Source organism: Chiloscyllium plagiosum, chromosome 37 (genome assembly GCF_004010195.1).
Source record: "Chiloscyllium plagiosum isolate BGI_BamShark_2017 chromosome 37, ASM401019v2, whole genome shotgun sequence".
Lineage (NCBI taxonomy): Eukaryota > Metazoa > Chordata > Chondrichthyes > Orectolobiformes > Hemiscylliidae > Chiloscyllium > Chiloscyllium plagiosum.
This window is the reverse complement of record NC_057746.1, coordinates 6,632,184-6,650,022: the sequence shown is the minus strand read 5'-3', so window position 1 is coordinate 6,650,022 and position 17,839 is coordinate 6,632,184. Positions and strand designations below refer to the sequence as shown.

Genomic DNA, 17,839 nt, shown 5'->3' with positions numbered 1-17,839 from the left:
TTCACACAGCCACCACAGCAACCAGATGATTTACACCTCACCTGAATGACTACCAACCAATGACTATCAGCCAATGATTCACTGAGGGAACAGCCCAGGAGGGTGGGTCTACAGGCTTTAGGCTGCAGTGAGAAAACCTGAAGTTCTTCCCATTATATCAGGGATAATCTGACAGAGGGAGGTGAGAGGGAGGGTGGTCAGTCCACAGTCAGCGACGGTCTTGCTCAAAGAGATGGGGATAAACTACATTGGCCACTCGGGTTGGTCAACGATCAGAGGGTGATTGGCAATGGGCATATTTCAATCCAAATGTAGACGCAAAAGGTTGCTCAGGACGGAAGTTAGACTGAGGTTGGAGCTTTTCGTTTGTCAGTCGTGCCAAGGGCAATGGAACCAAATTGGGTAGATTTAGAGAAGATGTGGATCAGATGAGATCTATTTTGTGGTGAACAGGCTGAAAGACTTCCTCCTGAAGGACAGAAAGCTGGGAACTGAGATGGAGGGGATGGCACTTGCAGAGAGTATGTGAGTATAAGATGATGGAATGAATGCCAGACCCTGAGGTATTATCCGTAATAATGTCCCCTGTTTGTTAGTGGGACTGCTGCTCAGCAGCTCCTTATTCTGTTCATAACTTATACATTACATTCAATCAGTGACCCTGTGTGTATCAATCACAATCAGTGTACCTGGGGATGTATAACCCTTTTTCAACATCTCTGTCTTTTTGACACTATCTCCCTGCCTCTGGATGTATATGACATGACCTCCTTGTCTCTAGGTGATATATGACCCCCCCCCACCCCATCCCCCAGGGACAAGGGGTATATTCCCTGCTACTCCTCACCTTGTTGTGGTAATATTTATGTTCATATTCCTCAATGGGTCTGCCATCCAACAGGATCTGTCCGGACTGAGGTTGATAAAACCTCTCGAGCAGGTTCACACACGTCGTCTTGCCCCCCCCCGGAGGCTCTCACCAGGGCCGTCATCTCACCACACTTCAGCTCAAAGGAGACGTTCTGTAAAGAAACAGGACAGGGAGAAGGAGCAGGTCAGCACAGTGCAAGACAGGACACACACATCCTGGTCTGTCACTGGGAGAGAACAGGTTTACTTGGATCATGGGGTCAGAAACCAGATTATTAATGAACTATTAATTCCAATGAGTTTTTTTTTAAAACAAGAGGGCATACAGGCAAAAGATGGCTGTAGATGCAAATTCACTGGCTATCTGATAGATATTTGTATGAACCCATGGATCATCATACCTATCACGTATCACAGAAATGTCAAAAGGGAGACTTGAGAAGAGTTAGCAAGTGGCTAGCTCCTCATCCCAGCTCAGGAGAAAGTCATCTCCTGCCCAAATGTTTGAGATTTACCCTTCCAGGAATAAACAAATATACACCAAATGCAGGCATAATCTGATGTTCATTAGTCCATCAGTGTGCTCAAGTGTATGCTGTGAAAGTCACAGCTTGAGGTCTGCCGTTAGACATAAAACTGAGAGAAAGTGAGGACTGCAGATGCTGGAGAATCAAAGTCGAAAAGTGTGGCGCTGGAAAAGTACAGCTGGTTGGGTGGCATCCACGGAGCAGGAGAATCGATGTCGAATCTCCTTCTCCTCAGATGCTGCTCGACCTACTGTGCTTTTCTAGTGCCATACTTTTTGATATTAGACATAAAAGACATGTCATAACTCTGAACGCTGAAAGCTAATCACTGCTGAAAGGAAACAGGACAGTTAAGTTGCTAAGAGAAGAATTTCAAAATTGACTGCTCACCGACCAATGTTGGCCATACTGTATCACCCAATGTAATGGCTGTTACACTCATTGTCCACTCTTCAACAGCCCACAGACTGATCCATATATCTCCTCACTTTGTTGCTAATTTGTGTGCCTGTATATTACATTTCTACATTTTCTTGGGTTTCAAGAACTAATAAATGCCTAGTCAAATTGGCTTAAGTTTGTTTGAAAGTGGGAGGAAGGCATTCTACAGGGAACCTTTTTAATAAACATTGTTGCGAACAGTTAAGAGGATAGGTGAATAAAGAAGGGGAGCCAGTTCATCCAAATTCCTTGGATGGTGCAGGATATCACAGAGGACATAGCTTTAAATTGAGGAGTGATAGATTTAGGACAGATATTAGGGGTAGTCCCTTTAGTCAGAGAGTAGTAGGGGTGTGGAATGGCCTGCCTGCAACAGTAGTAGACTCGCTGACGTTAAGAGCATTTAAATGGGCATTGGACACACATATGGATAATAATGGAACGGTGTAGGTTAGATGGACATCAGATTAAATTCACAGGCCAGCGCATTATCGAGGGCCAAAGGGCCTGTACTGCGCTATAATGTTCTATAACTTCTATGACTGTATAGGTTAGCACATAGGTGCAGTAAGTAATGAAGCAGGTACATGGAATACAGGGATTTATTACTGAGGAGTGTAAAAACAGGGAAGTCTTGTTACAACTGCATAAGATACTGGTGAGGCCATACCTGGAGTATGGTGTACAGAACAAATAAAATTACAGCACAGGAACAGGCCCTTCGGCACTTCAGGCCTGTGCTGATCCAGATCCTCTACCTAAACCTGTCGCCTATTTTCTAAGGGTCTGTATCTCTCTGCTCCATTCTCATTCATGTATCTGTCTAGATACATCTTAAATGACGCTATCGTGCCCACCTCTACCACCTCCACTGGCAACACAGTCCAGGCACCCACCACACTCTGCATGAAGACCTTTCCACACACATTTCTTCTAAACATTTCCCCTCTCACTTGAACTCTTGACCCCTTGTAATTGAGACCCCACTCTGGGAAAATCTTCTTGCTATCAACCCTGCCTCTACCTCTCATGATTTTGTAGACCTCAACCTCCATCTTTCTAATGAAAATAATCCTAATTTGCTCAACCTCTCTTCGTAGCTAGTGCCGTCCATCCTGGTGAACCTCCTCTGCACCCTCTCCAAAGCATCCACATCCTTCTGGTATTGCGGTGACCAGAACTGTACACAGTATCCCAAATGTGTCCAAACCAAAGTCCTATACAACTGTAATATGACCTGCCAACTCTTGTACTAGGGGAAAGTGAGGACTGCAGATGCTGCAGATCAGAGCTGAAAATGTGTTGCTGGAAAAGCGGAGCAGGTCAGGCAGCATCCAAGGAGCAGGAGAATCGACGTTTCGGGCATGAGCCCTTCTTCAGGAAGGTCAACTCTTGTACTCAATACCCCGTCTGATGAAGGAAAGCATTCCATATGCGTTCTTGACCACTGTATCGACCTGCGTTTCCACCTTCAGGAAACAATGGACCTGAACACCCAATACAGTTTTGATCCCTGTATTTACGAGAGGATTGACTGGGTTTGGAAACAGTTAAAAAAGAAATTCATGAGGTGATTCTTGACTTATCTAGAATGGTTAATCAGGTTCGGCCATTATTCATTAGCGTTCAGAAGAATGAGAGTGATTTTATTGAAATGATGATTCTGGGGAGATGTTGAGAAGATGTTTCCACTAGTGGGAGAACCTCAAATTAGGGGTCATAGATACAGAATAAGAGACCATCATTCAAAGCTAATATGCAAAAGGAATTTCTTCTCCCGAGGGGCAGTGAATGTCTGGATTTCTCTACCCCGGAGAATTATACAGGTTAGATCACTCGAAGTAATTTAAGAGGTTTAGATGTTTGGATAGATTAATAGATATCAGAGGCAGCAAAACAGAGATGAGATGAGTCCAGGGACAGACTGACCACCATTTTATAGAAAGAATGGGCTGGTATGAGGGGCTGAATGGCCTCTTTTTGCTGATTGGTTTGTGCAATTGTGAACAATTGTTGATGTCAGACATAATCAAGTTTCTTTTCAGACTGGAGGCCTGTGACCAGTTGTGTGCCACAAGGATCGGTGCTGGGTCCACTGCTTTTTGTCATTTATATAAATGATTTGGATGTGAACATAGGAAGTATAGTTAGTAAGTTTGCAAATGACACCAAAATTTGAAGTGTGGTGAAAAGCAAAGAAGGTTACCTCTGAGTAATACAGATCAGATGGGCCAATAGGCCAAGGAGTGGCATATGGAATTAATTTAGTTTAAATGTGAAGTGCCGTATTTTGGAAGGGCAAATCAGGGCAGGACTTATACACTTCATGGTAAGGTCCTGGGGAGTGTTGCTGAACAAAGATCTTGGAGTGCAGGTTCATAGCTCCTTGAAAATGAAGTCGCAGGGTGGATAGGATAGTGAAGGCGGCGTTTGGTATGCTTTCCTTTATTGGTCGGAGTATTGAGTACAGGAGTTGGGAGGTCATGTTGTGGCTGTACAGGACATTGGTTAGGCCACTGTTGGAATATTGCGTTCAATTCTGGTCTCCTTCCTATCGGAAAGATATTGTGAAATTTCAAAAGGTTCAGAAAAGATTTACAAGCATGTTGCCAGGGTTGGAGGATTTGAGCTACAGGGAGAGGCTGAACAGGCTGGGGCTGTTTTCCCTGGAGCATCGGAGGCTGAGGGGTGACTTTACAAGGTTTTATAAAATCATGAGGGGCATGGATCAGCTTTACAAGGTTTTATAAAATCATGAGGGGCATGGATCAGCTAAACAGACAAGGTCTTTTCCCTGGGGTGGGGGAGTCAAGAACTAGAGGGCACAGGTTTAGGGTGAGAGGGGAAAGATATAAAAGTGACCAAAGTGGCAACTATTTCACACAGAGGGTGGTACGTGTGTGGAATGAGCTGCCAGAGGAAGTGGTGGAGGCTAGTACAATTACAACATGTAAAAGGAATCTGGATGGGAAAATGAATAGGAAGGGTTTAGAGGGATATGGGCCAGATGCTAGCAAATGGGACGAGATTAATTTAGGATAGCTGGTCGGCGTGGATGTGTTGGACTGAAGAGTGTGTTTCCCTGCTGTACATTTCCATGAATTGGGACCAGAAGTGTATAGACAGCAGTCCAGAAATAAAGTAGTAACCAGATCAGATTTACATTAAGTTCGAAAGAAATAAATAGAGCACTTTTGATGGATGGGTGCGGGCCTTAAAAATGGACAAGACATATGAGACTCTAAAAGAGAACATCCTGGGTGAGACGTTTGCTACAGCTCATCAGGAGGGTTTAAACTAGTTTGGCGGGGGGAGGGAATGGGGGGGGTGTGTATACATCCCTGAACACGATGGGCAATTTAGCATGGCCAATTCACCTAACCTGCACATCTTTGGACTGTGGGAGGAAACCGGAGCAAACCCATGTAGACACGGGGAGAATGCACAAACTCCACACAGACAGTCCCTGGCACTGCGAGGCAACAGTGCTAACCACTCAGCCACCGTGCCACCCTTTAGGAAGGTACTGAACAGCCAGATACAGCGTGCAGAGAGTTTTTGAGGTGGGATAGGCACTTGATAGGGCAAAGGTGCAGTCAGTCTGATGGGTTGAAGAGGGTCTATTTTAATGCAAGTAGTATCAAGAATAAGGGTGACTAACTCAGAGCATGGCTCAGTACTTGGAACTATGATATTGTGGCTATTCCAGAGACTTGGCTATCGCAAGGGCAGGAATGGTTGATTGATGTTCCAAGGTTTGGATGTTCCAGGGTTTAGATGTTTCAAAAGGAATAGGGCAGGTGGTGAAAGAGGTGGGGGAGTGGCATTGTTAATCAGGGATAATATCACAGCTACAGAAAGGGTTTGTCTACTGAGACAGTTTGAGTGGAAGTCAGAAACAGGAAAGGAGCAGTCACTTTATTGGGAGTTTACTACAAACCCCCAACAGTAACAGAGACACGGAGGAGCAGAATGGGAGGCAGATTTTGGAAAGGTGCAGAAGTAACAGGGTTGTTGTCATGGCTGACTTTAACTTCCCAAATATTGACCGGAACCTCCTTAGTGCAAATAGTTTGGATGGAGCCGTTTGTGTCAGGTGTGTCCAGGAAGGATTCCTAATGTAATATGTGGATAGGCCGACTGGAAGGGGACCACATTGGATACTGGACTTGGTGCTTGGCAATGAACCAGGCGAGGTGTCAGATGTCTCAGTGAGAGAGCATTTTGGTAATAGTGATCACATGTCCCTGACCTTTACTGTACTCATGGTGAGGGACAGGAGCAGAGGGTATGGGAAAGTATTTAATTGGGGGAGGGGGAATTATAATGCTATTAGGCAGGAACTGGGGCATCTAAATTGGGATCAGACATTCTCAGGGAAATGCACAACAGAAATGTGGAGGTTGTTTAGGAAGCACTTGCTGACGCTGCTGGACAGGTTTGCCCCACTGAGGCAAAGAAAGGATGGAAGGGTGAAGGAATCTTGGGTGACAAGAGATGTGGAAGAGAGCAAGAAGGGGGCATGAAAAAGCCTTGGTGGGTAGGATGAAGGAAAACCCGAAGGCATTCTACACTTAGGTGAGGAACAAGAGGATGGCCAGAGTGAGGGCAGGGCCGATCAGGGATAGTGGAGGGGAATTGTACCTGGAGTCGGAGGAGGTAGGGGAGGTCCTTAATGAATACTTTGCTTCAGTATTCACTACTGAGAGGGACCTTGATGTTTCTGAGGACAGCATGATCAGGCAGATACGCTAGAACAGGTTGATGTTAGGAAGGAGGATGTACTGAAAATTTAGAAAAACCAAAGGATAGATACATTCACAGGGCCAGAAGGGATGTACCCTAGGAAACTACAGGAAGCAAGGGGAGAGATTGCTGCACCTTTGGCAATGATTTTTGTGTCTTCATTATTGCCTTGTTGAAGAAAGGAAATAGGATAATCCTAGGAATTGTAAAGCAGTTAGTTTTACGTCTGTGGTGGGCAAATTATTGGAGATAATTCTGAGAGACAGGATTTATGATTACTTGGAAAGCCATAGTTTGATTAGTGATAGTCAGCATGGCTTTGTGAGGGACAGGTCATGCCTCACGAACTTTACTGAATTCTTTGAGGATGTGACAAAACACATTGATGAAGGTAGAGCAGTGGATGTGGTGTACATGGATTTTAGCAAGGCATTTGATAAGGTTCCCCATGGTAGGGTCATTCAGAAAGGAAGGAGGCATGGGATACAGGGAAACCTGTCTGTCTGGATACAGAATTAGCTGGCCCATGGAAGACAGAGGGTGGTGGTAGAGGGAAAGTATTCAGCCTGGAGCTCTGTGACCAGTGGGGTTCTGCAGGGATTGGTTCTGGGACCTCTACTCTTTGTGATTTTTATAAATGGCCTGGATGAGGAACTGGAAGGGTGAGTTTGCAAGCTTGCCAACGACATGAAGGTTGGTGGAGGTTGTAGGTTGCAAAGGGACATTGACAGAATGCAGAACTGGGCTGAGAAGTGGCAGCTGAAGTTCAGCCTGGAAAAGTGTGAAGTGATTCACTTTGGAAGGTCAGAATACAGGGTTAAAGACAGGAGTCTCGAAGTGTGTAGGAACAGAGGGATTCTGGGACCATGTCAATAGACAATAGGTGCAGGGGTAGGCCATTCTGCCATTCATTATGATCGTGGCTGATCATCCTCAAATCAGTATCCTGTTTCTGCCTTATCCCCATAACCCTTGATTCCACTATCCTTAAGAGCTCTATCCAACTCTTTCTTGAAAGTATCCAGAGACTGGGCCTCCACTGCCTTCTGGGGCAGAGCATTCCACACACCCACCACTCTCTGAGTGAAGAAGTTTCTCCTCAACTCTGTCCTAAATGACCTACCCCTTATTTTTAAACTGTGTCCTCTGGTTCGGGACTCACCCATCAGTGGAAACATGCTTCCTGCCTCCAGAGTGTCCAATCCTTTAATAATCTTATATGTCTCAATCAGATCCCCTCTCAGTCTTCTAAACTCAAGGGTATACAATCCCAGTCGCTCCAATCTTTCAACATATGATAGCCCCACAATAGATCCCTCAAAGTTGCCACCCATTTTGATAGGTTTGTTAAGAAGGCGAATGGTCTGTTGGCTTTCATTAGCGGGAGATTGAGTTTAAGAGCTGTGAGGTTATGCTGCACCTGTATACGGTCTTGATTACACCATACTTGGAATATTGTGTTCAGTTCTGGTCACCTCATTATAGGAAAGATGTGGAAGCTTTAGAGAGTGTGCAGAGGAGATTTACCAGGATGCTGCCTGAACTAGACAGCATGTCTTATGCAGAAAGATTGAGGGAGCTGAGGCTTTTCTCAGTTGAGCGAAAAAGGATGTGCGGTGACTCGATAGAGGTGTACAAGATGTGGAGAGGCATAGATAGAGTAGATAGTCAGAGACATATTCCCAGGGTGGAAATGGCTATCACGAGGGGGCATAATTTGAAGCTGATTGGAGGAGGTTTCGGGGAGATGTCAGAGGTAGTTTCTTTACACAGAGAGTGGTGGGTGCGTGGAATGCACTGCCAGTGGTGGTAGTAGAGTCAGGTACATTAGGGACATTTAAACGACTCATGGATAGGGACATGGAAGGTAGTACAATGAAGGGTATAGAGTTTAGTCTGATCTTGGAGTAGGATAAAAGACCAGCACAACATTGAGGGCTGAAGGACCTGTACTGTGCTATACTGTTGTATGTCTCTACGACTTTAATCAGCGTGCGCAGATGAAGTGTTTGCATGTTTCCAATAGAGAGGGCGGTCTCCCTCTCTGAAGGAGCAGGTTCTGTGTACCTCTCTTTCTCTCTGCTAAAAGAATCTGGAGCTTGGAGAAAGCCACAATGTGGAGAAATGTGAGGTTATGCTTTTTGGCAGAAGTAGAGGAGCTGAATAGTATTTAATTGGAGAAAGACTGCAGAAAGCAGTGGGAGTTAAGTGTCCTCTTGCATCAAGGATGAGTAACCAAGTTCAGAGGATAATAAGACAATGTTGCTCTTTATTTCAAAGAGATCAGAATACAATAATATAAAAGAGGTTGTTTCCCCTTGCAGGGGAACTGAAGAGCTGAGACTATTATCGCAGAATTATAAACCACACAACTCAGAGAGGAGGAGGAATTTTCTTTCTAAGAGGATAGTGAATCTATTGAATTCTTTGCTGCAGAGGGCTGTCGCGGATGGGTCATTAAATACGTTCAAGGCTGAGATAGACAGATTGTTAATCAGGAGGGGTGTCAAGGGCTTGGGCGGGGGGGGGGAAGAAAATGGAGTTGTGAATTATTAGATCAGTCATGCTCACAACGAATAGCAGAGCAGACTCAATCGACTGAATGAATTTCAGCTCCTACATCTTACGGTCTTAATCTGTTCAGTTTCTGATTTAGGATGTCTCTGAAATCTACTGAAACATAACCTTCGGTACCTGATTGAAGATCTCACTGAGGTCTACTCCAATATTACATTACCATATGTATCGGTAATAGTAACAGAATCAGTGCAAGCATAATGGGGAGAATGGCCTGCTCCTGTCACATAACAATTCTGTAATTCTGATCTCACTGATATCCACTCGAACACTGTTTTTAGTATCTGATTCAGATCTCAGATGTACTACATTATTACCTTCAGTACCTGATGGACGACCACACTGGGATCCACTGTGACATTATAATCACTGAACTCAGTGGATACTGCATATGGATCTATTATAATCTTACCTTTAAGGCCTGAACGTCGGGTCTGGTTGGGTAAGAGAAGGACACATTCTGGAATTCTACATATCCTTTCAGAGTCTCCTTTACCAGCTTCCCGTCCGTGGGAACACTGGACTTCCGATCCAGGTACTCAAACACTTTGTTGGCTGCTCCCACTGAGTGGGTCATCTCCAAGTACATGTGAACCAGGGTCTGTTCAAATAGACAGAGAACAGCTTTACCTTGACAATGTCCATGCTCGTCCTCACCAAGACAGACCAAACACAGCAGCGCACGTACCAACAACACACAGACACACAGCAATGGCTGAAAAGGACACATGAAGCTGAGGCTGTAAGTTGAAAGAGGAGGTTAGTCGTCTTTCTGTCAGAGATCTTTATCTAGTGGTACCCAACAAGGATATTTATAAGAGCTGGGCCTGCAGGGGATCCCATGGTCTCATGGTCTATATGGGTGTAGTCATTGAAACGGAGTTGTAAATTTCATGAATTCAACACTTACAGATTCAGACACCCGAACCCTATAACATTGGTACATCTGCATAGAAGCATACAATCCCTACAGTGGGGAAACAGGCCATTTGGCCCAACAAGTCCACACCAACCCTCTGAAGAGTAACCCACCCAGACCCATTCCTCTACTCTATTATTCTACATTTACCCCTGACTAATGCACCTAACCTACACATCCCTGAACACGATAGGCAATTTCGCATGGCCAATTCACCCTACCTGCACATCTTTGGATTGTGGGAGGAAACCGGGAGAATGTGCAAACTCCACACAGACAGTTGCTAGAGGCTGGAAACGAACCCAGGTCCCTGGCACTGTGAGGCAGCATTACTAACCACTGAGCCCATCTAGATTACCATGTGAAATAACCCCACAGAAGCTGGTATCTTATGACCAGTTGGTAGCTGGTATCCTGTTACTGACATATGGAGAGTCCTTGACAGTGACCCAGCTCCCTCAGAGTGAATAGGATGCCTGTCACTCCCATCCTTATTTTTTTTAAATTAAACAATACAGTTTAGAAAACAGTTAATGTTAAACAGCTGTATACAAAGAAACAATAATTTTACAAGGGAGAGGAGCAGCAAAGCCAGGCCCCAAACCCTACCATTCAACCAGTTTAGAGGGAAGTGAGGACAAACCTCAAATCCCAGTTTCAATCAAAACTCCTACTCATTTTTTGAATTTATTTCCCCCAGCACCCATGGTGTGTGTGTGTGTGACACAGTGAGAGACACAAGGTGCACAAATCTTTATTCAATTTCCACCACCAGGAAGAAAAGAAACACCCAAGTGGCCAGTGACAAACAGTGCCCTTCACATCAAAGGACAGTGCTGTGTGATCAAACAGTGAAACACTCCTATTCTTATCTGTCAGCCAGGGCTCCATGATTGGACCTGATTAACAGCCCTAATCAGGGAATTTGTATCCTATGAGGTCTACCTGGCTGACCTTATTACAATCACCACACCAGGAATTAGTGACATTGCATCTTGCAGTGGATGCTGGTAAATAAGCTGGCAATGTCAATGCTATTGCTTCCAATACAGAATTTATTGTGTCGTCTTATTGAACTCGAAGGAATCCTTCACTAAGTATGTGGAGAACTTATTTAGAACTGGTGCAACATTTAGAAGTATACGAAATTCAAGCAGGAGTATGCCACTCAGCCCTTTAAGTCTGCTGGCCCATTCAATATATAATCACAGCTGATCATCCAACTCAGTACCCACTTTATCCACATACCATTTGATCACTTTAGGCTGAAGAACTATGTCAAACTGTATCTTGAAACATTCAATGTTTTGACCTCAACTAATTTCTGTGGAAGAGAATTCCATAAGCTCCCCACTCTCTGGGTGAAGACATTTCTCCTCATCTCAGTCCAAAATGGCCGACCCCATATCCTTAATGTAAGAATCCTGGTTCTGGACTCCATGGTCATCGATAGCATCCCTCCTGCTTTTACCCGGTCTGGTCCTGTCAGAATGTTGTAGGTTTCTATGAGATCTCTCCCTTAATCTTCTAAACTGCAGTGCATATAGTCCTAACCAATTCAGTCTCTCCGAATACAATGGTCCAGCCATCTCAAGAATCAGTCTGGAAAATCTTTGTTCCATTGCCTCCATAGCCAGAGCATCCTTCTTCAGATAAGGAGAGCAAAACTGCTCACAATACTCCAGGTGTGGTCTCACCAAGACTCTCTACATTTGCATCATGACATCCCTGCTCCTGTACTCGGATCCTCTCGCTATGAAGGACAACACACTATTCACCTTCTTCTGCAGCTGCATGCTTACTTTCAGTGACTGGTGTACAAGGCCACCCAGGTTTCGTTGCACATTCCCCCTCCTGAATCGGTCACTGTCCAGACAATGACATGTCTTCCTATTCTTGCTACTAAAGTGGATAACCTCATACTTATCCATGTTATGCTTCATCTGCCACGTCTTCGTTTACTACCACAACTTGTCCAAATCACACTGAAACATCTCTGCACCCTCCTCACAGCTCACCTTCCCACCCAGCTTTTTCTTATCTGCAAATCGGAGATATTACATTGAGTTTCCTCATCTAAATCAAACATGAATATATGTTTGTGAATGGCTGGTCCAAGCACTGATCCCTGTGGTACTCCAGCAGAAAGAACGTGTTTAGAAAGATTTATCACATATTAAGCAGAACTTTAATTGTGCTGCCAGTTCAGTTTAAATAAGTTTCTCATGGGAGTGTGTTGCAAACAAAGTTTATGGTCTGTAGAGGCACTAGTATACACACCACGTAAACCCAGAGATATGGCATTTCCTGGGATCCCTTCAGGTCCAGCACGTGCTAACATCTTTATAGCTTTCCATAAGAAGCTCTTCTTTGACAGAAAGATCACTGACCTTCTGGCCCTTGGACATTTCGGTGACACATTTAGATATGGAGCTGAAAATGAACCTTCCAGCTCAGTGAGCAAACCTACGTCCAGAACCTCAACCTGAGCTGCAAATCTTCTCAAAACTCGCTAAAATTTATATATTTCAGTTCACAGCCTGAAAAGCTCCTTTAGGTAACTTCATAATCTCCATCTTGCACCCACATTTACCATGAGCTTGCCTTCCTCAATATATTAGTTGAGAATTCTGACAATGGATCCTTAATTCTTATTGAGTTCTGGTCAATATCACACTGGATTCCTACAGTCCCACATTACAAGGTCTTATTGGTAATTACATGAGTAAGGCTCGAGCCATTTGCTTACGATGTGATGTTACTGCTGGGATGGGAGATGTGTAAATGGTCCTGCATGATAACAGGCACCCTAAGCAAATCACCACTAGCCGTGAAACCTCACGAAAGGAGCCTCTGTCCACCACTTCCGGCCCCGAGCATAATACCAAACATTTCGGGCACTGATTATGTGGGCAAAATGAATTTGTACACGCACTGAACATTTTTTTTCAAAAGAAAAGGGACTATGGAGACAGCCAAACTCGCTGCATCCCCAAGAGAACAGCCTGACCAATCAGAATCCACTTGCCTCGAATGAAGAGTGACAGTTAACTGCTCTTGCTGCATCTCCGGGTAAAGAATGGATAACCAATCAGCACCCTCCTCTTGTGCTATTTCAACTGGTGTCTCTTTGTTTCAGTCTGTTTCATTTGACGAATGCAAGATGAAAACCTTCAACTTTTGGTCTCCATTTAACGATGTTTAAATTCTGTACTTATTTATTTAACAAAAAGAGAAAATAAAACTCACAACACACACAAAGACTTGTGCCAACCAAGTTGTGGCTAATGAAGATGTCCAGAAAGGGAGAATCTAACCATCACCCCTTGACATTCAATGTTGTTATTATCCCTGAACTCCGCCCCATCAATATCTTAGGCGTCACCATCAACCAGAAACTCAACGGGACTCACCACATAAACCCAGTGTTACAGGAGCAGATCAGAGGGGAATCCTGGAGCTAGTAACTCATCTCCCGATTCTCCAAAGGCATTCCACCATCCACAAGTCAGGTGTGTGATGGAATAATCCTGTCTTGCCTGGATGGGTACAAAGAGTGGAATACACAGGAACTGGCTGAAAAGGCACAGTAAAGGCAATGGACAGCTTAGGTGGGCTGAAGGGCCTGTTCCTGTGGTGTACAGTTCTATGTCCTACTCTGCACAGTACTGGCCTCCTTATTAGATAGGAATCCAAAGAGATGAGGTACAAATGTAAAGGGATTGGAATGTACGATAGGTGGATTGGATAAGAATGTGGGGAACTCAATTGGGAATATATAAGGACTGGATCGGAATTGAGAGGTTAGACGGGAATGTACAGGGATGGGAATAGGGAGAGATTGGGTGGGAATGTACAGGGACTGGCAAGGAATTGAGAGATCAAATAGGAATGTCCAGGGGTGGAATGGTAGCTTGAAGTGATGTGATTAGAAAGAGCTGAGATACGGCCACAGTGAAATTCATTTTCTTCCAGTTCACATTGAAGCTGAGTGTGTAATCAGTGGATGGGCTAGTTATGGATTGCTGGCCATGCTGAAATGCTTGGAGTCGGAGAGAAGGTAAAAGCTAAATAAACTGTACAGAGAACTCTGCATTCCTCAAACTCAGACCAGCAGGGTCTTCAAAGGGTCCCACTTACCCGGACGTAAGATCCGAAGTCCCCCTGGTAAAAGATGAATGCGACAAGATCCCCACTGCTCATCTGCCCGCTCCGGATCAGGTGCTGTCCAGCGTACAACATGATCAGTTGCATCGCGAGTTGTATGTGCTGCAGAAACACAGCAAGGGGAAGGAATGAGACCACAGGCAGGGTGAGAGATGCAATAAATACCACCACCAGAGAGAGAAAAGTGAGAGAGACGGCACTATCCCTCTGTACTCCAGTGAGAGGCAGAGACAGGGAAGAACCTCACTGTCTATGTGCGGCACTGGAAACGATGTGCTTTCCCTGAGATTACTGACCTTGTTCAGTCACACCCTGACTGTCTGCAGCAGTCACTGTGTACACAGTGAGGGAAGGGTCAGATTGTTGTGTCCACTTACCCTACGGAACAGGAAATACACCGCTGTAACAAAATCCCGTTTATTCTTGAGTTGGTTTGTTGCCTGGAGCTTCTCCTCAAACAATTCAGATTCCTCGTTCTCGGTGGCAAAACTCCGGACTGTCCTGATCCCAGAAACAACCTCTCCGGCCACTTGGTTTGACTTGGCGCTGGAATCCTGTATCTCCTGGACCAGTTTCTGTGTGTAACACAAAGCACAGCATTCTGTCACAATCCCACTCCCGGGAGTCGGACGATTCTTCATACCTGTGTAAATCACGATTTCATCAGAATCACGTGGGAAGGTTTGGTTGGGGTACAGAGTGGTACAAGTAGTTAAGAAAAGGGGGGGCTTGGATTTTGTGAATAGTTTTTGTTTAGTGTTCACTATTAGAGTTCAATAAACAAATTGTTATATTTGCTTTAAACAGTGGAATTTAGGAGTTCTCTGTCACTTAGATTTCAACAGATTACGATGCAAGGCGAGCTTTTTTGGGTGTTTGGTTTTAATTAACAGAGGGATTCAGCCTCCACGTTGTAACAATTGGCAATGATAAATTGCGCATAGTGTCCAGAGATGTTTAGGTTAAGGTGTGTTAGCCATGGGAAATGCAGAGTTACAGATAGGGTAGGGGAATGGGTCTGGGTAAGATGCTCTTCGGAGAGTTGGCGTGGACTTGTTGGGCCAAATGGCTTGTATCCACACTATGGGCTTATGTTCTACTCACTGGAGTTTAGAAAAATGAGATGCGATCTCATTGAAATATCTATGATTCTTAATGGGCTTGAAAGATTGAATGCTTTCCTTTCATGGAAGAGTCTATGACCAGAGAGAAAAGAGGCACCAATTTAAGACTGAGAAGAGAAAAACTTTCTTCTCTAAAAGTGTTGAGTGTGTTTGGACCTCCTCGCAGAGAGAATGGTGGGGGCAGAGTTATAGAGTCCTATAGCACGGAGACAGGCCATTTGGCTCAAACTGGTCCATGCTGACCAAAATACCACCCACACCAATCCCATTTCCATATCTCTCTAACCCTTTCCTATCCCTCTATTTGTCCAAATGCCTTTTAAATGTTGTTAATGTATCCGCTTCAACCACTTCCACTGGCAGCTCATTCCATATGCCTTTTATTGTTTTCCCTCTAACCTTAAACTGATGACCTCTCGTCCTCGATTCCTCAACTCTGGGAAAAAGACAGATTGCATTCACCCTATCCATGCCTCTCATGATCTTATACACCTCTATAAGATATCCACTCAGACTCCTACACTCTAAAGAAAAAAGTCCTAGCTTGTCCAACCTCTCCTTATAACTCAGACCCTGTCCTGGTATACAGGATAGACTGAGATAGATTCACGATCAGTCAGCGAATCAAGGGTTATGGGGAAGGGCAGGATAATGAACGTGAAAAATGCCAAATCAGTCATGATCCTATTGATTGGCTGAGCAGCTGAATGATCTACTCTTGTTCCTATTCTTTATGGGCTCACATTATGGGCAGAATGGCCTCTTTTACTCCCCACACATGGTCTATGATTCAAAAGGCCACGAGAAAGTGAGAAAAGTAATTAAGTACCAGACTCTTTTTTTTTTAAAGAGGGAAGAATTTGAAAAATGTTTTGTCAAATTTGAATGCAGTCTTCCTTAGTTGTACTAGGCATGGAATACTCTGAACAATTCCAGTCTCTGTGTTGTGGAAGAGGATTTAGAGACACTGGAAAGGGTTCAAAAAAGATTGACCAGGTCAGTACCAGGACTAAGGTGTTAACACCTGATGAGAATGGGGCTCCTTACTCAACAAAGAAACGGGGTAGAGACGATCAGATAGAGACCTTCTCTCTGTCTGACCATCTCTAAGAGTGAATATCGTGAAGATGTTTTCCCTTGAGACCAGAACAAGGGCTGATAAATACGAGATCATCAGTAGTTTAGTTTCGCTGTCAGAATGTAGAATTAGTTCAGCCCAAGTTGCTCTTAGGGAGATGTTTGATGGACTTTAAGGGAGACTATAATAGTTGGATACAAGGATACACAGAAAAGAAGCAGGAGGGACCATTGAGCCCATCAAAGCTACTCCTCCATTCAATATGATCATGATTGAGTTACATCAGTGCTACTGCCTTGCACATCCCTGTATCCTGTAATGTCTTTAATCTGTACAAACCCATCAATCTCTGTCTTGAACCTTCTCAGTGACTGGGCCTCCATGGCTCTGCGATACATACCATCTGAGGGAAGTCCTTTCTCTCTCATTCTAAAATGGCCTGCTGAGATTGTGTTCCCTAGGTCTTTACCAGACCCACTCTCCTCCCACCCCCTGAGAAAATATCCGCCCTGCGTTTTCCCTGTCAATCTCTTGAAGAACCTTCTCATTTCAATGAAATCACCTCTCATTCTGAATTTCAGAGAGTAAAGACCCTGACCAAGTAGACTTCAGCAGACAACCAGTCTGGTGAACCTTTGTTAAACTCTCTCTGTAATATGTATCTCCTTCCTTAAGAAAGGAGAGCAAAACTGCACACTAGATCTGGTCTCACCAAGGCTCTCGATGATTACACCAAGATATCTTTTTTCCTGTAACTAAATCCCTGGCTGTAAAGGGGACCATCCTACATACCTTCTGAATTGCTTGCTGCAGCTTCTCATTAACTTTCAGTTAATTTCAAAGGGTCTTGGGTGTGTGTCATTGCTCAGTGTCTCGCGAACAATGACACACACCCAAGTCCCTTTCAAATTCAACATGTCCCAGCTTCTCACCATTCGAGCATACTCCTTACAATTTCCACAGGGAAAACCTCACATGGATTCCTACAGTGTTCCATCAGTCATTTTTTTGCCCACTCGCCCAGCCTCTCCAAAACTCTTTGAAGTATCCTTGAAGCCTCCGTATAACTCACACTTCCACATCGCTTTGTGTCAACTTCAAAAGGTGGAAGCTTTACTTCACCGCCCCACATCGAACATAGAACATAGAAGAATACAGCGCAGTACAGGCCCTTCGGCCCTCGATGTTGCGCCGATCCAAGCCCACCTAACCTACACTAGCCCACTATCCTCCATATGGATTAGTGGTGCTGGAAGAGCACAGCAATTCAGGCAGCATCCGAGGACAGGCAAAATCGACGTTTCGGGCAAAAGCCCTTCATCAGGAATAAAGGCAGAGAGCCTGAAGCGTGGAGAGATAAGCTAGAGGAGGGTAGGGGTGGGGAGAGAGT

At 44.5% G+C, this 17,839-nt stretch overlaps 1 protein-coding gene across 1 annotated transcript in view; it reads right to left on the bottom strand.

The window, feature by feature from the left end:
• Positions 1-17,839, bottom strand: part of LOC122541209 (ABC-type oligopeptide transporter ABCB9-like) — a 32,233-nt gene that overhangs the window by 7,253 nt on the left and 7,141 nt on the right. Inside the window, 5 exon segments of the mRNA XM_043677833.1 lie at positions 841-976; positions 978-1,022; positions 9,574-9,762; positions 14,221-14,349; positions 14,625-14,822. Of these exon segments, the coding sequence (XP_043533768.1) occupies positions 841-976; positions 978-1,022; positions 9,574-9,762; positions 14,221-14,349; positions 14,625-14,822 (697 nt within the window).